The sequence below is a fragment of the Talpa europaea genome (assembly GCF_964194135.1).
Source record: "Talpa europaea genome assembly, chromosome: 12".
In the NCBI taxonomy this organism is placed as follows: Eukaryota; Metazoa; Chordata; class Mammalia; order Eulipotyphla; family Talpidae; genus Talpa; species Talpa europaea.
Window position 1 is genome coordinate 73,093,988 of NC_140079.1, and position 20,701 is coordinate 73,114,688.

At 42.4% G+C, this 20,701-nt stretch overlaps 1 protein-coding gene across 1 annotated transcript in view; it reads right to left on the reverse strand.

Moving 5' to 3' along the window:
- Nucleotides 1-15,333, reverse strand: part of SUN1 (Sad1 and UNC84 domain containing 1) — a gene marked incomplete at both ends in the record, with an annotated part of 39,096 nt that extends 23,763 nt beyond the window's left edge. The window contains 5 exons of the mRNA XM_084251023.1: nucleotides 4,217-4,402; nucleotides 4,522-4,548; nucleotides 5,548-5,732; nucleotides 8,005-8,196; nucleotides 15,257-15,333. Coding sequence (XP_084107149.1) covers nucleotides 4,217-4,402; nucleotides 4,522-4,548; nucleotides 5,548-5,732; nucleotides 8,005-8,196; nucleotides 15,257-15,333 — 667 coding nt within the window. The remainder of the gene's footprint in view (nucleotides 1-4,216; nucleotides 4,403-4,521; nucleotides 4,549-5,547; nucleotides 5,733-8,004; nucleotides 8,197-15,256) is intronic.
- Between the last annotated feature and the right edge of the window lie 5,368 nt (nucleotides 15,334-20,701).

Sequence of the window (20,701 nt, forward strand, 5' to 3'; positions counted from 1 at the left end):
AAGTAGTAGGTTATTTGCAAATTGGAATCTTGTTTCAAAAACATAAACCTGGTGGCGCAGCGGTTGAGCGCTGGGTTGCAAAGCTGCCCGCAGCCTCTGTAGTGCCGGTTCGATCCCCGGCTGCTCCCCGGCCACCAGAGGAGGGTCCCACATGGCGCGCAGACCTCTCCTGCCGCCCCCTGCTCCCCTCAGCAGTGTACTTCGGTCCTTCTGCCTGCTCTGCTCTCTGCTCTGGCTCTGGTGAATTCTCTTACCCTCCCGCGCTTCTGACTGTATCCAGTGCTTGAATGAATAAATAAATAAATAAATCTTTAAAAAAAAAAAAAAAGAATTACTCAAAAACATAAACCTGGGGCTATTAGTGCCAAATTTGTTCCAAACTCTACACATCTTCGTGTTTCCATTGCAGTATATACTTTATACAGATTGATAAAAATGGGCAAAAAAATCTTTTAAGAGGTAATGCATGGTCAGCTTCACTGATAATCAAAAACAGTGAAATTACATTTCCATCCATCAAAGTAGCAAAATGTTAAAAGAGTAAAAATACAAAGAACAGGGAAGAGTATATAGAACAGGGACATTCATGTTGCTAGAGTGCAGGGGGAAATGTGGGTCTGTTTTTGGAAGTCAATTGGAAGAATTTATTGAAATTGAAATCGCATATAACCTTTGCTCCTTTTTAGCAATGACAATTATTTATGTAGAAGTTGGTGGTCAGAACAGTTTTAAAAATATATTGTAGCTGCTAGTTATGGTTTCTTCAGGAGAGTAGCCTCAGTCAGAACTGCTCATCCCCAATGATGATCATTATTAGTATCTTAACCGCTCAAGCTGCTGACCTGCTCATAGTTGTTTCTGCAATCAAATGGACCTTCCACAGCTCTTCAGTAACATTTTCCTACATTGGCTGGTTTGCCACATTATTTCCAAAGTCTCTTCATTCATTTACCACAGCAGCAGATACTTACACCTTTATTTTTCTAAAGCTTTAGGCAGGCTCAGTAAGAAAAATTTTGCTCTAAGCCAGCAAAACAGCTGAAAAGTTCTCACAGAAATGACCTGTCTATTTTAAGGTGACTTACATTTCCTTGGGAGTAAGTGCTGCCTCTGGCAGGAAGGAGAATACAGAGAAGCCTGCTTTCCTGCGGGCACTTCTGTGTGAAACGAGCAACTCAGGCCAGTCTCTGGGCCCAGTAAGGTCCTTAAGGAAAGGGTGTGTACCTGACAGAGCTGGTCTTCCATGCCTTCAACTTTCATGCATCCTCTAGAGGATCTAATCCTCAAGGGAGAATTTAATTTGTCCATCTGCATACATTTCATCAGCACCCTGCTTTGCTGAGGACTATTTAATGTCCCAAGGACAAGACCTAACATTTTTTAAAGCCTTTTTGATATGAACTAGAAAATCATGTTCTGTCAAGCGTGTACTCAAGCGCAGGGTTCAAGTGGGACACACACTGTAACACATCTATTCTAACCTTGACTCTAGGGGAAGATGTGCATGTGTGCATAAATATACACATGGCAACACACCCAAATAAACAGTCTTTAATAATGTACAAACAGAAAACACTTGAAAGTCCATTTAGACACTGATTTAACCTTAAGACAGGCGCACAATGAAGCTATAACCAGTCACTGCAGCATGAGTTTGATCCCCAGCCAGGGAGATTCCCACATGGCACAGCAGACCTCCCCTGTCTCTCCCACTGCTCCCCTCAGCAGTGTATTTCAGTAGCTCTGCCTGTTCTGCTCCCCACTCTGTCTTTGGTGAATCCTCTCACTGACTCCTCCCCCACACCTCTGGCCTACACCCCAGTTCTTGTATGCATAAATAAAATTTAAAAAATTAAATTTTTAAAAATATTTATTTATTTATTTATTTATACAAGCACTGGGTACAGTCAGAAGTACGGGAGAGTGAGAGAATTCATCAGAACCAGAGCGGGGAGCAGAACAGGCAGATTGACAAAATACACTGCTGAGGGGAGCAGCGGGCGGCAGGAGAGGTCTTCGCGCCATGTGGGACCCTCGCCTGGCGGCCGGAGATAGAACTGGCCCTGCAGAGGCTGGAGGCAGCTTCACAACCCAGCGCTCAGACGCTGCGCCACCAGGGGAGGCCCAAAAAAAAATTAATCTTAACATAATAAAACAGAAGATATTGCAGAACCACATATATACTATGATGGCACTTAAGATAAAAACAAACTACATATTTCCATAGGTAGACAAAAGCAAAATTCAGGTGGCGCTTCATCACACTGTTAATTATATACTTTAAAATGGTTATCTGGTTAATTTTATATTATATGAATTTTATACCTCATTTTAAAAAGTAGGAATCGTATGGAACTACTCCCATTACCAGTGGTTACCTCTGGAAGGGAAACTAAATAAGGATGGGGGAAGGACTTACTTTATCTATTATTTAAAGATTTTGTCAAGAGAACGTAAACACAAAAATAAAGAAAATTTGTGTGTGAGAAAGTTAACTTACGCTTGAGAAAAGCTGTGCATATTTTATCCCATTGATGTTCAAGGATCTGTGAGTATCAGCATTACACCAAGCAACAATTTATGCAAAGTGCTTCATTCTAAGAATGTGATGTTCAACTTAACAATGGCAGAACTCAAAGCAAAGTCTCATAAACCTAATACTGGGAATCTTTGTGCAGATATGCTGACTTTGGTCAGGTGCTGAGCCCCAGGCTCCCCCTAGTCAGTGAGCATGCAGTGAGCAGGGAGCACCTTCGGGGTCAATCACCCTGGACATAAAGACACCTGGGTACAGGTCTGAGCTCCATCACTTCCAGCAAGTCTGTAAGCTCATTAAAACCTATAAGCTAGTGAAGGCCTGGATGTCAATCTGTAAGCTAGCGAAAGCTCAGAGTGCCAGTCTATAAATGGGACTGCTGTGAGGGTTAATGAAACAAGCATGCAGAAGTGGACGAGTGTCAGTGATGCTGATTTCCACTCAAGCAGGATGCAATCCAGAGAATGCTATAAAGGAAATGCCACCTCCTCTCCCACCTTTCTACCTTCCAATTTTGTTACACTAATGCCAACATTGTCAATCAACACTATAGGAGACAAAGCCAGAAGTTGTTCTAGTCACAAGGATATGTTAAAATGAAAATAACCCTTAGCACTGGTGTTACCCTTCATTATATCAAAACAGTCATTGAAAAATATTAACAGTCATTGAAAAATATTAACCCTGCCCTCCTGGTGCCTTCCATCCCCACCTCGTCCATCAGACCAAGCAGGTCTGAATGGTCCAGCCAAGATGACTAGTACTAGGATTAAACAGACAAGGTGCAAAGTACTCAAAAACAAGGTGGAGCACATTTCAAACCAAGGGCTCCCCCCTAGCTTCTCTGACTGTCATGGTGGGCAGTGGTTGGGCCAGGAAGTCATGGAAGGACATCCTGGTCATGCAATGGGAACTGGAAGGGGATCTGTAGCTATGCTTTTCCTGGGGACTCAGTAACAAGACCAACTCAGTGCCACCTGAGCAAAGATCAGGCCCCTACAGACCTACCTAGAAGGGCTTAGACAGGCTCCACTCACCCACCTTCAGACCCCCCCTCTGAGGACCTCCATGTTCAAGGACTCTGAAGTCCACCTCTGCCAGTTAATGGGGAACCATGACTACACTCTGGAACACTCTCTGCAATGAATTGCCATCCCAGACATTCCCCCACCCAGTCCCTGTACATTCCTGCATCACTATCCCCAAATTTGAAGTCCCCACAGCCATTAATTCTCACGGCAAAAATAGAGCCCACAGTAATGTTTTCATTGTCATAAACACCTTAGGTGGCAGAAGTCATAAAGTTACTTCTTAGGTATATGTGAATGTGATACTTCATAAAAAGAGGAAGCACCTGAAAGGACTGCACATTCAAGTTTCATTCAATTGGAATTTTCTTATGCTTACCTAAGTTCAAAATTTAAAGTTGAACTATAAAGTTCAAATTTATAGATTTTTAGACACCTCTAGGTATAAAAATACTAACCACATAATATATAAGATGAACGAGAACGTGGAGGATCAAAGTTAATTTTTGGTGAATTTCCTCAACTTTTATAGGATAATTTTGAGTTCAAGTCTATGACAGAAGTGGTGCAGATGCTAAGGCTTGCAGAACCAGGTTTATAAAAGGGAAATATTTGGGCACGAAATCTTGTAACTTAAAAAACTGAGACTTACGTTTCTGAGTTCTATCTCTGGAGTAAATTCTGGAAGCCAGTGGGGCATGGGGCGTGGAGTGCACGGTGAGCATGTCCCTGCGCTCAGATAGCATGCTGCAGTCACTGCAGGTGTAGCCATTGCTCTTTGTGGCTGCTGCCCCTGCGGCCAGATCACCATTCCCCTGATTGGCAGCTTTATTTCCACCTAAAGTTTTCAAAAAGTAGGTGGAACCTGTTTATCACAATCTGCAGATACCGAACTACAACTTCTAACTTGAAAGTTAGAAGTCAGAAAGTTAGAAAGAAAAATGACTAAATAATTACCTTTAATATCTCCATCATCATCAAGACCTGAAAAACACACACACACACATTTTGGCTGTTGAGCTCAAATTATCAAGACAAAACCCCCAAACAAACAAAAATAAATGTTACAGCGTTTAGTCAACCAGCATTATGACATTGGTCAACATTTATTTTACAAAACGCCTAGAGTTTAATGAAAATTTCTCCATATTATTCAGACACTATCTTGTGACTCAAGGTGAAAATATGTCTTCACAAATACTTATACACATGCACATGTGCACACATGGAACTAAGAAGGCAGGCAGAGGATGAGGAGACTGAAGAGAAAAGCAGCAACAGCACCCACTTCCTCTGTTGCCTGGTGACTACTGCTGCTATCTGAGCAAAGCAGAAAGAACGTGAACTCCAATGCTTCCCAAATTAGCACATATAATTTCTGGAACTGATCTGTATCTTCTAATTCTTTCAAAAGGGCCAATCAGAACATGAAGTGAACATAGGTAAACAGTTCTGTCAAAGCTGTACCCACATCTCCCCTTGAGATGTTTTCAGCAGCAACAACAGGGGATCAATGTTGCTTCTGTAAGTAGAATCAGCTTACAAGTCGCATCATTTCCTAGTGTCAATCTGTCTATAATGGGCACTTTACAATAACTAAAAAAAAAAAAAAAAAAAAAACCTGTCTTGTTGCTGAGAGCTTTCTGGAACTTGAAATCACACTGGTAAATTTTTATAAAGTTTGCCTAAACATCCTACAAAAGAAATGTATTTAGAAAAACAGTTATCAGATTACTCCCTGACCCTTAATCCTTCACCTCATAACACAAAACTATGCATTAGCATAGCCAAACAAGGCAACAGTCAGGACCAGCCTCCCTGCACTTCCTATTTGAATCTAGAGGAAAGCCTGGACCTTCCTAGGTTCCTCCCACCCGGTAAGGGGGCAAAGGGACAACAACCTGTCCATAATCTCCCTTTTTCTAGAACTATCTGAGAAACAATCAAACCATGGATACAGCTTCTGAATCTCCGGTAACTCACCCCAGAAGTGGGCCACTTTGGTCTGCTCACGGATGAGAGACTCATCCAACACAGGAGGCCGCAGACATGCTTCAGCCTGCAGCCCGCCAGAGCTGCTCTGGCTGACAGCCGAGGACACTGCCCTTCTTGAGGTGTGGTTCATGCTGAAAGGCGTTCTGCCTGCACCTCTGCGCTGTTTTGCTGTTCTAAAAAGAAAGAAATAAGAAACAGCTTTATAAACTTTCTCTAGTAAATAAAAATGCTCCCATTTTGGGCCTCCCCAGTGGCGCAACGGGTTGAGCGCCGCACTGTGGGGCTGTCCGCAGCCTCTGCAGTGCGGGTTTGACTCCTGGACAGCCAGGGAGATTCCCACATGGCACAGCAGCCCTCTGCAGTGTCTTCGGTCCTTATGCCTGTTCTGCTCTCTGCTCTGTCTCTGATGAATCCTCTTACCCTCCCGTGCCTCTGGCCTGTTCTCCAGCTCTTGTACAAAAATAAATAAATCTTAAAAAAAAGTTCCCATTTTATCAATACAAAATCTTTGAGGATAAATACAGAATATTGAAGGTCATCTTTTCTTACGTCTTTTCTGCTATAAGTAAACATCTATTTAATTTAAAAAATGAATTCCTTAGCTGGGGGTCCACAAACTCCTAAAATCGCATACACAGGGCCTCCCTAGTAGTGCAACGGATTAAGCACAGCACTGTGAAGCAATTCACAGCCTCTGCAACATGAGTTCTATCCCCAGTCGGCCAGGGAGCTACCCACATAGCGCAGCAGATCTCTCCTGTCCAACCTACTGCTCCCTGCAGCAGTGTATTTCAGTTGATCTGCCTGGTGAATCCTCTCACCCCCCCGCATCTCTGGCCTGTCTCTCAGTTCTTATATGCATAAATAAATAAATCTTAAAAAAATAATAATAATAAAATTGCACACACAAAATAGTCTCAGGTTTTTGGGCCCCATGACCTAAAAGTGGTTAAAGAATAAAATAATCTGAGAATAAAAAAGATCTAAAAATGAAAAATTACATTATTTATAAATTTAACCTCTTCCCCCTTTTAAAACAATAGCTCATACCCACATATGCTGTACTATTTCTCAATCTTTAGTAAAATGGAATCACATTCAGTGTAGGAAGGAAAGGGTATAATCTGAAATCACTTCTGCATCTATAAACACCACAAATAACAAAGAGAAAGTCCTCAAAAACAAATACTTTAGGGCCTCCCCTGGTGGCGCAGCAGTTGAGCGCTGGGTTGCGAGGCTGCCCGCAGCCTCTGCAGCACCAGTTCGATCCCCAGCTACCGGGCGAGGGTCCCACATGGCGTGCATACCTCTCCTGCCACTGCTCCCCTCAGCAGTGTACTTCTTCATCAGTCTGCTTGCTCTGCTCCCTGCTCTGAGTCTGGTGAATTCTCTTACCCTCCCGTGCTTCTGACTGTACCCAGTGCTTGTATAAATAAATAAATAAATCTTAAAAAAAAAATATTTTATGAAAAATTCAGCATCAAGTTAGGTCATGGGGAGAGACAGGCAGGCTCTTCAAGAGTCTCATCACCAAAGGACAAAAACCAGGATTTCTGTCCTATCTCACCATAGGCAGGGATCGCACACCAAGTTATACCTTGGATTTACTGGATTCTAAAAGAACTCCTTCATGAACCTACTCCAGAGAAACTCCAGGGCTGAGGTCCAGGAATGTAACTGTGTAAACAAACCCTGCAGTTGTCTTCATTCACAGAAACTATGGTAGGGGCACGGCTACTGACACCTACCTGGTATTACCTAAGTGTCAGGATCCCCCATCCCCACTCCTCCAACTCCATCTTAATAGCCTCCACCCCGTTCTTGACAGAAAGACAACAGTCCAAGATTGGAAATTCATCATTTCTATATGAGCAACAGAAAGTAAAGTTGCTACTTATTTCTAAATGGCACAAAATTTCAGACACTTTTGCTCCTTGAGCACAAAAAGGGTGATGAGCGTATTGGAAATTCGGAAATCCAACAAAAACAATAGACGTAAGTATTTCATACATATGACAGTTCACAAAGATTTTAATAACACACTTAAATCATTAACAATACAGAGATCTTCTACAATGCCATGTGATTATTTGGTGAGATTCCTTCCCTCAAACAACATTGAGTAGGACAGCAGAAGTTTAATCCCTGCTACCAAGATAAAGCTTTCTACACTGTGAATCTTGCCACTATATATAAAGCTGTGTCCATGCTACAAGTTGTCCACATCCCTCTCTAGTTTGCTCCTAAGCAGAGAACTTGAAAACCTTAACTGCAGAACATCAACACCAAACAATCCAAGAAATAGCTTGCCCTTAGTTATGGCAAAATTATGACTTTATATGTACATCTGTGTTCAAGAGAGTGTGGTTTTACAAATCAAAGAGCTCATGTGCTTGGTTTTAACTGGCCCTAGAATGGATATAATAAAAAGGAAGCAGCGCTCACCTGGTGGTCACTCTGTCCTTGAGAGAGGTGGAGCTGCTGGCATGGGTATGAGCAACCTTAGCCTGGCCATCTTCGGTGGAATATGCTGTGGTGACCAGGCGCAGACTACGGCGAGACATTCTTGGAGAATCAAATACGGGATCCAATTTATGCTCAGTCTCAAAGTCCAGAGCATCAGAAGAATAACTAGAACTAGAAGGGGAAAAAACTTTGTCAGAGAAATGATGCTTGTGGCAGCACTTCTAAAACAAATAGAATAATGAACAGAATGTATAATCTATCATGAACTTAAACAGCCATTACTGCATGAGGAAGCAGAATAGAAGCAGCTTGGTATCCAAATCCATACAGGACTGGAGCTCATTATAAATGTTCTACTTGTTCTGACAAACACAGACATGAAGGCAGGTATTAAAGTGCAGAGTTTACCCTAAAAAGTGCTTTAGGAAATGCCACATTCTTGACAGTTCTTATACTATGCCAACATTATAAAGAAACCAGAATACATTTACTAAGTTCCAGCCATTTATTAAGTGGCTGATAAGACAGCCAATGAGATATGAATGTGACAAGACATTTATTTTGACCAATGGCATGGTGTTAAATGAATCAATGTGAAGAAACAAGAAAAAAGCAATACTATTTTGCATCTAACTTACCATAAAGTAAGACAAACTTGGGACAATGCCTTTCCATGTAATTATCTTTTTTTTTTTTTAAAGATTTATTTATTTATGTATACAAGAGCTGGGATGCAGGCCAGAGGTGCGGCAGGAGCCAGGGGAGGGGATGAGAGGATTCACCAGAGACAGAGTGGGGAGCAGAACAGGCAGATTGACTGAAATACACTGCTGAGGGATGCAGCAGGAGAGACAGGAGAGGTCTCCTGTGCCATGTGGGTAACTCCCAGGCCAGGGCTCAAACTTGTGCTGCAGTGGCTGCTGATAGCTTCATAGTGCTGAGACTTAACCCCTTGCACTACCAGGGAGGCCGCATGTAATTATCTTAAACTAAAAGATTAATCCTTTTGTGCTGTTAGCAAGTTTTCCAAATCAAGAAACATGAATTAGGCACCTATTTTGTATCTCTGCTGGGGTGAGGATCATACCAGATAGTCTGACCAGATAGTCTGGGTGCCCAAGTGGAACTAACTGCATTCCTTTCACTCAAGACACAAATGACTGGATGCCCAGTGAGATATTCCTATCCATGGTGGAGAAGCGCTCACAGTCCAATGGGAAGAGAATGGTAAGTACAAAGCACCAGGGGAAGAGGAAGAAGTTACTCTTTTTTGCCCCACGTGTCCAGGGTGCTGACAGCTGAGGGTTTTCCCGAGACAGTGAGGTGAAACAAGCAGGCAAGAAGACAATATTGCAAATCCAAAGTATAGAGAGGCAACATATGAAATAGGGGCCTGGATACAGAGGGCTTTCATGTGAATTCTGAAGGGAAAGGGGGAATTTCAAAGATCATGCATAGTTTATCCAGGGAGGGCAGGTGCTGTGACCTAGGAGGTAAGTCCATAGACAGTGGGGAATCAGCCTGGGCTAATGATGTGGAACCCAACAGTAGCCAAGAGTATTTGAGTAAATGGGCTTAACAACAATTCTACATTAGTCTATATTGTAAAAATACTTTCAGAATCAAGTTCATCATTAACTTACTAGATCTGACACTAAAAAATATTCACACATGAGTGAGAATGGCCCATATCAAAGAAGAGAAACAAGTACTGTCAAGAGTGTAAAGAAAAAGGGCCTCCCCTGGCGGCGCAACGGTTGAGCGCTGGGCTGCGAAGCTGCCTGCAGCCTCTGCAGCGCCAGCTCGATCCCCCGGCCCCCAGGGAGGGTCCCACATGGCACGAAGACCTCTCCTGCCGCCCGCTGCTCCCCTCAGCAGTGTATTTCGTCAGTCTGTCTGTTCTGCTCCCTGCTCTGGCTCAGGTGGGTTCTCTCACCCTTCTGCATTTCTGACTGTACCCAGTGCTTGTATAAATAATAATAAAAAAATAAATGGGCCTCCCCGGTGGCGCAGCAGTTGAGCGCTGGGTTGCAAAGCTGCCCGCGGCCTCTGCAGCGCCGGTTCGATCCCCGGCTGCTCCCCAGCCACCGGAGGAAGGTCCCACATGGCGCGCAGACCTCTCCTGCCGCCTGCTGCTCCCCTCAGCAGTGTACTTCGGTCCCTCTGCCTGCTCTGCTCCCCGCTCTGGCTCTGGTGAATTCTCTCACCCTCCCGCGCTTCTGACTGTACCCAGTGCTAGTATGAATAAATAAATAAATCTTTAAAAAAAAAAGTGTAGAGAAAAAGGAACTCTCTTACACTGGTGGTAGGAATATATAATGGTCCAGCTCCTATAGAAAGCAGTATGGAAATGTATCTGTCATACTGTCCAGCAATTCTGCTTCTAGGTATCTATCTAAAAAATATAGAAACACTAATTTGAAAGGAAACTTACGCTCCCATGTTTACTGCAGCAATTTTTACAATGGCCAAGATATGGAAACAACCCAAGTACCCAAAAATGAGTAGATCACTTTATAACAAAAATTAATGGTACATGTCCATCAACAGGGGAATGGTTAAAGAAGCTAGGATAATCCATAGTCTATCATGCTTAAGGCTGCTAAAAACATGGATCTAGAATACTGTTATAGAAAGCCCTCTGAGACATACAGTTAAATGAAAAAAGAAAATATTCTATTATTACGGTGTGCTAAAACAAACTATAAAATAAAACCACATATTCTTACAACACTTAAACATGTGAAAGCATAGAAAAATCTGGAGGTTCTTTCCAAACTGGTAACAAGTGTTACCTCTGGAACTGAAAGAAGGTGGGGTCAGTGGTGAACTTTAAATCACAGAAATGCAGTCACATTTAGGAGAGGAAAGGAAGAGAGGAAGGCGGGACAGGCCAGTATTTCTGGGTTCTGACTTCAGCGACCTGAAATGTTTGGGTTCTACTTGTACCACCATGGGGTGACTTGGACAAGCTACTGCATCGGTGGCTCCTCTGATGCATCAGATGACCTCAGAGGTCTCATCAACCCTCACCCCATGACTACATCAGGGTTGAGATACATCCATGTTCTCAGCTGCTAGACTGGAGCCATGGACATCATTAGTAAGAGAAAGAGTTGAATTTCCTCAGGCAAAGAGAGGTGCCAAACACCTACCCCAGGCAGAATGACCTCATCAGGTATGGGGTATTAAAGTACTTTAGTGTTTCTACAAAGCTGGAGGGTGGATACAAAATTTGAAACTGAAGTGACCAATCTAGGATTGGAGAGAATAAAATGACATACCTAGGCTGTTAAAAAAGATGATAAAGACTCAACAGATAAATTACAGATCTGATTCTTAAGAGTAAGAGATTTTAGCCTAGTTCTCTCAGCAATTATGTAGTGTTATTGTTATGCATTTCTCTTTTTAAAAATTCCATTTCTTAGGGCCTCCCCAGTGGTGCAGCAGGTTGAATGCAGCTCTGTGAAGCTGTCTGCAGCCTCTGCAGCACAGGTTTGACTCCCGGCTGGCCAGGGAGAAACCCAAATGGCGTGGCAGACGTCTTCTGCCTCCCCCGCTGCTCCCCTCAGCAGTGTCTTCCATCTGTTCTGTTCCCCGCTCTCTCTGGTGAATTCTCTCACTCGCCCATGCCTCTGACCTGTACCCCAGTTCTTATATAAATAATCTTTAAAAATAAATAAATGAAACTTCCATTACTTAAAGGTTCTTTTTATTAAAAGATTGAAAGAAGTCTACCACAATTGAAAACTGGAAACAGATATGACTACTGGGGAGCAATAAGCTTCAGGAAGTAGTGCACACATGTACGCCTACCAAGTTCTACCTCTACTATGTCATCCCTGCTCTGTCAGCTAGCTCTCCTCTCTCCTACTGGTACCCTACCTGATTGAACACACAGACATACTTGTCTCCCTGCCATGATAAAAAATAAATAAACCTTTCTCCTTCCTTACCAAAGCAAACTTGTTGAAAAAAGTTGTCTACGCTCACTCTGCAACCCACTTCATTTTGACTTTTGACCCAATGACTATACTAGGACTCTTCTAGTAAAGAGTGAAGAAGTTTTTGGCTCTGTGGAGTTGAATTCACTGGCGAGATCTGACCCTAATCTTGCTTGGTCTTCTAGTAGCATTTGACCTGACTGCTTATTCCCTCCTTGAAACACTCTTCTCTTGGTTTCCATTTCAGATACAAATGTGTTTTTATCCACAGCCAAGTCTCCAACCCTTTCTGTGCAGTTGGCAAAAGCAACCTTTCACAAGAAGCTGAAAAAGTCTGAAACCTATTTTTCCAGTCTCCCTTCCAACTAGAACACAAGTGTACAAACATGACCTACAGTCTAATGGGTCTAGAGGAAGTCTCTTCAGGGCTGGGGAAACTCTTCCTCCATAATCAAGCTATACTCATCATAGGCTGCCATATCACATGTGAGAAGTGCATGGGACTTAATGAGTAGACCGAGCCAACCACACAGATGAACCTCAACAAGTAGATACAGTGAGCCTAAGAAATTATTACAGAAAGTACCATCTATTGTGCGGTCATGCCAATAAATAAAACCCAGAACTGATCAAACCTCTATATCTAACAACCCATCATTTCAGTTTACAGGAAATACAAATTAAAATCTAAGAGACAAATCCCCCAAATAATATGAGAAAACCTTGTTTAGCTTTTTTTTTAATGGTTAAAAACAAATGAGAATCTGGAAAATTGGAGCACTGACTAAATATCTGACATACTGGGGCCTCCCCAGTGGCGCAGGGGGTTTAAGCACAGCACTGCGAAGCTATCCACAGCCTCTGCAGCACGAGTTCAATCCCCAGCCTGCAAGGGAGCTACCCACATGGAGCAGCAGACCTCTCCTGTCTCGCCCACTGCTCCCCTCAGCAGTGTATTCAGTCAGTCTGCCTGTTCTGTTCCCCACTCTGTCTCTGGTGAATCCTCTCACCCCCGGTACCTCTGGCCTTTACCACAGTTCTTGTATGCATAAATAATAAATCTTTTTTTAAAAAATCTGACATATTAAAGAGTTTAGATTACTGAGAGCCTTTGGTGTGACACTGGTATTTTGGCTAGGCATTTGAAAAACATAACTATGCTTTCAAAATTTGCTTCAAAGTAAGGTTGAAGCTGAGTACTATGCAGAAGGGGCTTATTACTATTCTCTAAACTTCCCTACTGTTTGACATTTTCCATGGTAGAAAAAATTTTAATTAAAAAAATTGGAATGACCATTTAGACAATCCTTCATGTGTTTACTGAAAAGTTGCTAAGAACAAAGGCCAGATAGTGACTGAGCAATGAGGCAGGAGCACATCATCAGAAATGAGGGGAGGACTGCCCAGGTAATTAGATGAATGAGAGCAAATGGAAGTTTTACAGAAAGAGGGGGAAAACTGGAATGACAATGAAACAAAAAGGACCACTTCTGCAACCCAAGTCAGGGGCCCAAGGGCTATGGGAGAGCCAAGACTCCACAGACAACCAGTGCCAATAGCAGAGAGGTTTCAGAGAAGTAGAATACTGACACATGAAAGAGGCATGGAGGCTGGTCCACAGCCAGGGACACTTGCTTCGAGACTCTGTGCTGTGAACTCCTCAGTGACAGGCTGGCACTGTGGCACCCTGCATGTGATGGTCTCTTCTCTTTCTATAAGCATCCAGTCCCAGGTCTTGGCCCCACTGCTCCCATGGTACTCTCCAGGCTCCCATCATGCCATACTAGGTCTCTCTCCTAAACCATTAAGTCTCACATACCCTCCCAACTCTGCCTTTTGTGTTCCTATCCCAGCTGCCCAAACCCAAATGTTTCTTCCATTCTGCCTCCAGTCCATTAGGCACGGCCAGGCAATTTTCCCTACTAAATCCCTCCCCAGCCCGGCCCAGTCCTGCCCTGGTCGAGGTCAGATCCCAGTGTTTTAACTTCTTTCTCTATCCCACAGCATCCTCTGAGCACAAACCTGGTTATGTACAAACCGTTCCCTTACCCTGCCCTTTCTGCTTAATTCTTGCTCCACCAACCAGGTCTCTACTTCCAGATCTAACTGTAGGGAGGTTTGGACTTCATGATATTAACAAGGTAGAAAGTAGACATACACATTCTTTAAAAACTATAGTTACTATAGATTATAAAAGCTGAAAATAAATTAGCAATAATAACTATTTGCATGCTTGATAATACAGAATATGCAATAGTTTTACTTGAATTGGTTCACTTTCTTCTAAAATACTATAAGACTCTAACAGAAACTGTTACTAGAAAAAGTATGTCATTTCTGATCTAGAACTGTTAAAAAAAAAAAAAACTTATTAAAGGTGAGATATATGGCGGGGCCTCCCCAGTGGCGCAGTGTGGTTGAGTGCTGTACTGGGAAGCTATCCGCAGCCTCTACAGCAACAGCGGGGGTTTGATTCCCAGCTGGCTAGGGAGAGTCCCACATGGTGTGGCAGACCTCTCCTGTCACACCCGCTGCTCCCCGCAGGAGTGCGTTAGGTCTGTCCATCTGTTCTGCTCCCCACTCTGTCTCTGGTAAATCCTCTCACCCTCCCACACCTCTGGCCTGTACCCCCGCTATTGTATAAATTTTTTTAAAAAAATTAAATAAATAAAAATAAAGGTGAGATATGTTTTACACACTTACTAACCCAATTTTATAATACTTAAGTTTCATTTCAATCATTCTATTTGGTAAACCAGAAATGTAAAGGGCAAGCCAGCAACTTTTAAGGCTCAAAAATCAAGCTTTATTATCCTATCAAAATATGAATAAAAACAGAAAACTTAGCATCTGACAAAAGTTACACTCTTGCAATCTTGGACTTCATCAAAATTCTGTTTATGACACCACCGGTCAAAAGCAAATCATTTACCAGGCTGTTTCTGTGAACTTTAAAATAACCAATCTTTAATACAAATCACAAAACCCTAGCCATAACCACAAAGATTTAGCCTCAAGACCACAGCCGTTTGGGTGGAGTCTAAAACAGCAATTCATGTGCAATGGTTAACCACTGAGTCATCAGAAAAGTAGTTTTAAAAACAATCTCACCAAAAATGCATTTCAGTTTAGTAGTTCGTAAAGACACAGCATAATATAAAGATTACAGATATTTTCACTTTGAAAATGTAACATTTAGTTGCAAGAACCAGAAGCTCCCATTAATTCAATGACATTCAAGAAGTGAAAGGACACCATAAGGATATAGCACATGCACACACGCTCACCTGAGTGCATATGTGTAGCCAGTGTTCTCAGGCACACACTGAGGAGGAGTATACATATGGAGCCGAGAAAAGTCCATGTTCGCGATCTCAAATCATACTGCAGAAAGTGGGGAGAAAGTAATGCAGGGTGTTAAAGGGTTGGAAACATAGAGAAGTCCTGTCTGCTATGGTCAGCCTATATTACTCAACCTGAAGAAGTCACTACTTTAATAAAATCAGTAAAAGTCCTTTGTTTTTAATTCTTAAAAGAGGGAGACAGGCTTTCTTACAGTTACAAATCAAGGAACACTTCTGCTATAGTTAGTTTCCTAAAATATTATCCCCATGAAAGTAACAAGAAATCCTGGATCAATGAACTTATAATTATGAAAACTGGGGCACTTCAAAAGAAAGTAACCCAGAACCCTTTCTTCTCAAACGTATTTTTAAATTCCTGAAGGTGTTAAAATGTTTTCATTCTTCTGAAATAAGTTTTCACTGTTAACAAAACTAATTCCTATTCCACAGTCAAGAACACTCAGACTCTCCTAGAGAGTTCACTTTTTCACAAGTATCTCAAAATCAGAACACTTCAGTGTGAACTTAAGCATTGTTTGTACTTTTGTTTTTCACCAAAAGAAAACATGGGTTACTTTTAAATTAAAAAGTGTAAGCTTATTGTTTTTCATACTGTCGTCTAGACGTCTTTGGTTTTTTTTTTTTTTTTTAATTTTTTTTTTTATAGAGGCATGTTTTATTTATTTATTTGTTTGTTTGTTTGTTTTGTTTATACATGCACTGGGTACAGTCAGAAGCGTGGGAGGGTGAGAGAATTCACCAGAGCCAGAGCAGGGAGCAGAGCAGGCAGAAGGACCGAAGTACACTGCTGAGGGGAGCAGCAGGCGGCAGGAGAGGTCTGTGCGCCATGTGGGACCCTCCTCCAGTGGCCGGGGAGCAGCTGGGGATCGAACCGGCGCCGCAGAGGCCGCGGGCAGCTTCACAACCCAGCGCTCAACCGCTGCGCCACCAGGGAGGCCCTCGTCTAGACGTCTTTGGAATGACTCAATCTTTCCTAGGCTAAAAACACACCCTCACAATCCAAAAAATACCAAAACAAACAAACAAACAAACAAAAAACCAAGCAACAAACCAACACACAGTAATAATGTGAAACATAATGTGTTGTTTAAAAATACCCAAGGAAGATAAAAATAAAGACCATCCTAAACAAAACATGTTTATGTATAAATGACTGATTTCTATCAACTAAGCCAAAGGTACCTCAATTCACATCATCTTCTTTGAAACAGTCTAAATATTCTTTAAAATATTAAAGGATTACATTCTATAATGGGCCTACTAATTTCAACAAACACCACAAAACCCCCGCACTTTAAAAAACATTTTAATATTCCTCAGTTCTTCTCAAGGACATAGCCTACTGATGCAAGAACATACTCAACAAGCACAATTCTTTCCTATTTGTCATCCTATTAATCTACACTTAAGCCTCTTTTTGCAAAAAAAGTGAACGGTAGCTATTTTAATCCATGTATTTGTCTAAAATACCTTTTCAATTGTCTCAATTTCCCTTCTGTCTACTCTAACCAATACCTAAATCTAGATTCAGTCACACAGGGGTGGAGGCCAGAAAAGCAAAGGCAGGAGCTTCAGCAGCCGAAGCTGGCACTGCACGGTCCTGTTTTCTAACCACAGGCACACTGTTCTCCCAACCCATCAGAATTAGGGCCTCCCTCACACAGAACTGCGGAACTAGAGCCACACCCTAGCAACAGTGTAATAATGGTTCTGACCACACAGTTGTTTTGTAATAACTTACTAGGCAACCATAAATGCTGGGCTGAGTAACAATATTAGTACTCCATCACTGTTCTCATTCTTTAGAGTGGGTAACTAAAGCTTTTTATTCTCTATTAGATAATGACTAACTGACAAAACCCAAACTTCCTAACCTCATTCCCAAAGTGATCTTCCATATTAATATTTTGCTATTCAGTACCTGCATTACTGACCATGCTTAAACCCCAGATTAAAATAGTTATAATCACTGCTAACTAAGTTCTGTCCACTTTTCCATAACTGTGTACTTCTTTCACTAGTTTACTCATCCCTGAGATTTACAAATAGATTTACAAATAGAGATTTGTGTTATGAATGGTAGATGCCCTTGAGGCAAGCACTTCAACACTTAATATAAAAACCTTGACCATGACATGGGAACTCTAGAGCATCCAGTGAGGAACAGGGGCCTACAGGATTTGGGCTCAAATCCCAGTTCCACCCCACCAGCTCACTGCCCCGAGGCCAGAGCCTAATGCAGGAAAGAGCTCTGTCTATTAAGCACAGTGTATGAGTGTTAAGTATTAAGTACAGTGGAGGCTGTGGTGGCGCTACCCAACAGGCCGGTGACAGATTAGGCGTGCGGCCCATGACTCAGCAGACAAGAGCAATTCCAGAGGGCTTATGCAAGAATGCACACTTACAGCCTTTTATTTTAAGAAGTCACATTAATATGATCTCAAATTTTTATCTACCTAAAGGAAAAATAGTGGGTCATTTCTATTGCATAACAGTGTCTTTAAAAGTTAGCAGAGGTATAGGATAAGTTTTAAACACATTTTCAACCTGGTTCTTCCAATCAATGAGGCAAGCCACCTCTCACAAGGTTTTAACGTAGGCATTATGACAATTTAAGAAGAAACTTCTCTATAATTTAAAATTCTGTTAAAGAACCAGGTGTATATATACATTGGCCATTAGTGCACCCCTATCATTGGCAGGACTACCAGTGACCGAGTGGAAAAACCTAAAGGTTAACCAACACAGAGAGATACAAGCTGACATAGTGGTAGCTTTTTGGTAAAATGCTTAACAAGAGGCACTACAAATATAATAAAATGCCCCAAAACAATATCATTGAGAGAACATCAAGAGTAGATGTGCACTAGATTAGGAAGAGGGCAGTAAGGTCAAGAGCAAAGGAAAGAGGTTGAAGTGGAGATGGAAGACCGAGTCCCAGGGCTAAAACTACAGAGGAAAGGTGAGCCACTGCACATGCAGGTTTTTCCTACTCATTCTGGTTTTACTCCCATAATCACATGAATTCTAGGTTTATATTCTCCAGGGGAATGTATCTAAGTATAAAACTACATGCAATGTCTGGTCCTAACTTCATCAGAATCTTGGCCTACACTAATGTTCTGGTCATTACTCCACAAGCCCCTAAAGAGGCATCTCCCCAGAGAAGGGCTGAAGGACCAAACGCATGCGAAGCAGCACTTCTGAAGGAAAGAGACAGAATCAGAGGCTGTAACAAGCTCCACTCAGAATTTCAAAGGGTGAAGGGGGTGATCAGTGTGCTTCTAGGTTTACTGCATCACTCATACAGTATGTGGCTATAGATGTTACTGGAATTTATTTTACTTCTCTCTGCACCTGGGTCTTTCACTCCTTGCACCTATCTCATTTTTTTCCTCCCCCTTATTCTCCCTTAACAGAGCATAATATGCATTCAGAACACTTTTAAATTAATCTTTAGTTCCTTCTATGAAATGTAAACATTAAATAAAATTGTAGGACAAAATGAAATTGATTTTTTTTAAGGAGTGCTTTTTTTATTTTTAAATTATTTTTTAATTTATACAATAGCTGGGGTACAGGCCAGAGGCATGGGAGGGTGAGAAGATTCATCAGAGACAGAGCGGGGAACAGAACAGGCAGACTGACCAAAAGCAATGCTGAGGGGAGCAGCGGGTGCAACAGAAGAGATCTGCCGCGCTATGTGGGAATCTCCCTGGCTGGTCGGGAATTGAACCAGCGCTACAGAGGCTGAGGACAGCTTCACAGTGCTGTGCTCAACGTGCTGCGCCACCGGGGAGGCCCCATGAAATCGTTTTTAAAAGGATTAAATGAATTAATGCATTAAAGACAGTCTCTGATGCATAATAAACACTCACATGTTAATTACCTTGTGGAATAAAGTTATCTAACTCATTTTAAATTTTAAAAAGATTTCTTGGGGCCTCCCTGGTGGTGCAAGGGATTAAGCTGCAGCACTATGAAGCTATCGGTAACCACTACAGCACAAGTTTGATCCCCGGCCAGGGAGGTGACCCACATCGTACAGCAGACCTCTCCTGTCTTGCCCACTGCTCCCCTCAACAGTGTATTTCAGTGGATCTGCCTGTTCTGCTCCCCGCTCTATCTCTGGTGAATCCTGTCCGCTTCCCCCACCTCGCATCTCTGGCCTGCATCCCAGCTCTTGTACGCATAGATAAATAAATCTTTAAAAAAATAATAAATTAAAAAAATATTTCTTTTTCTTCTGACTTAACATAACAATCCCTGAAATTGAAGGCACACTGGCCACTGGCTAAATAAAATCAATGTGGGGCTGTTCTGGACACACAGTTCCCAGGTTAGAGCAGAGTTCCAGGCCCTCAGTGGCCCATCAGCAAAAAATAGAAGAGCCATACTCTACTACTGATAACTAACCATGATGCTCAGCATTTTCAAAAGGCTGCCACACTTCCTTTTCATGACTGCTATTTAAGGCCCACCCTGTGAGATTAGAACCTTGCCATGGGGCCTCCCCAGTGGCGCAGCAGTTGAGTGCTGGGTTGCGAAGCTGCCCGCAGCCTCTGCAGCGCTGGTTCAATCCCCGGCTGCTCCCCGGCCACCGGAGGAGGATCCCACATGGCGCGCAGACCTCTCCTGCCGCCCGCTGCTCCCCTCAGCAGTGTACTTCGGTCCTTCTGCTTGCTCTGCTCCCTGCTCTGGCTCTGGTGAATTCTCTCACCCTCCCGCGCTTCTGACTGTACCCAGCGCTTGTATAAATAAATAAATAAATAAATAAATAAATAAATAAATAAATAAATAAATAAATAAATAAAATTAAAAAAAAAAAAAAAAAGAACCTTGACATGAAGGTGGCCCTGCCTCCACTGGTCTCAGATTGAGGCTCAAGGGAGATCTGATTTGTATTCATAATCTGTCAGGTTTTGAAATAGTAAGTGAGAAACGGATTGAAAACGCTTTGCAGTAGCATCAGCAAAGTGAACATCTTGCAAATAGTTGTGTTACAAAGGGGCAGATGGTCCACATTTCACTATCCTCACCTTTCTTAAATACCTTGTAAATGTCATGACTGGTAAAATATAGCTATGGGGGCATCCCTGGTGGCGCAAGGGGTTAAGCACCGCACTATGAAGCAATCCGAGCCTCTGCAGCACGTTCAATCCCTGGCCAGCCAGAGAGACACCCACATGGCAAAGGAGAACTCTCCTGCCTCGCCTGCTGCTCCCCTCAGCAGTGTATTTCGGTCAGTCTGCCTGTTCTGTTCCACACTCTGTCTCTAGTGAATCCTCTCACCACCACCCCCATCCCAGGCCTGTACCCTAGCTCTTGTATGCATAAATAAATCTTCAAATATACATACATATATAT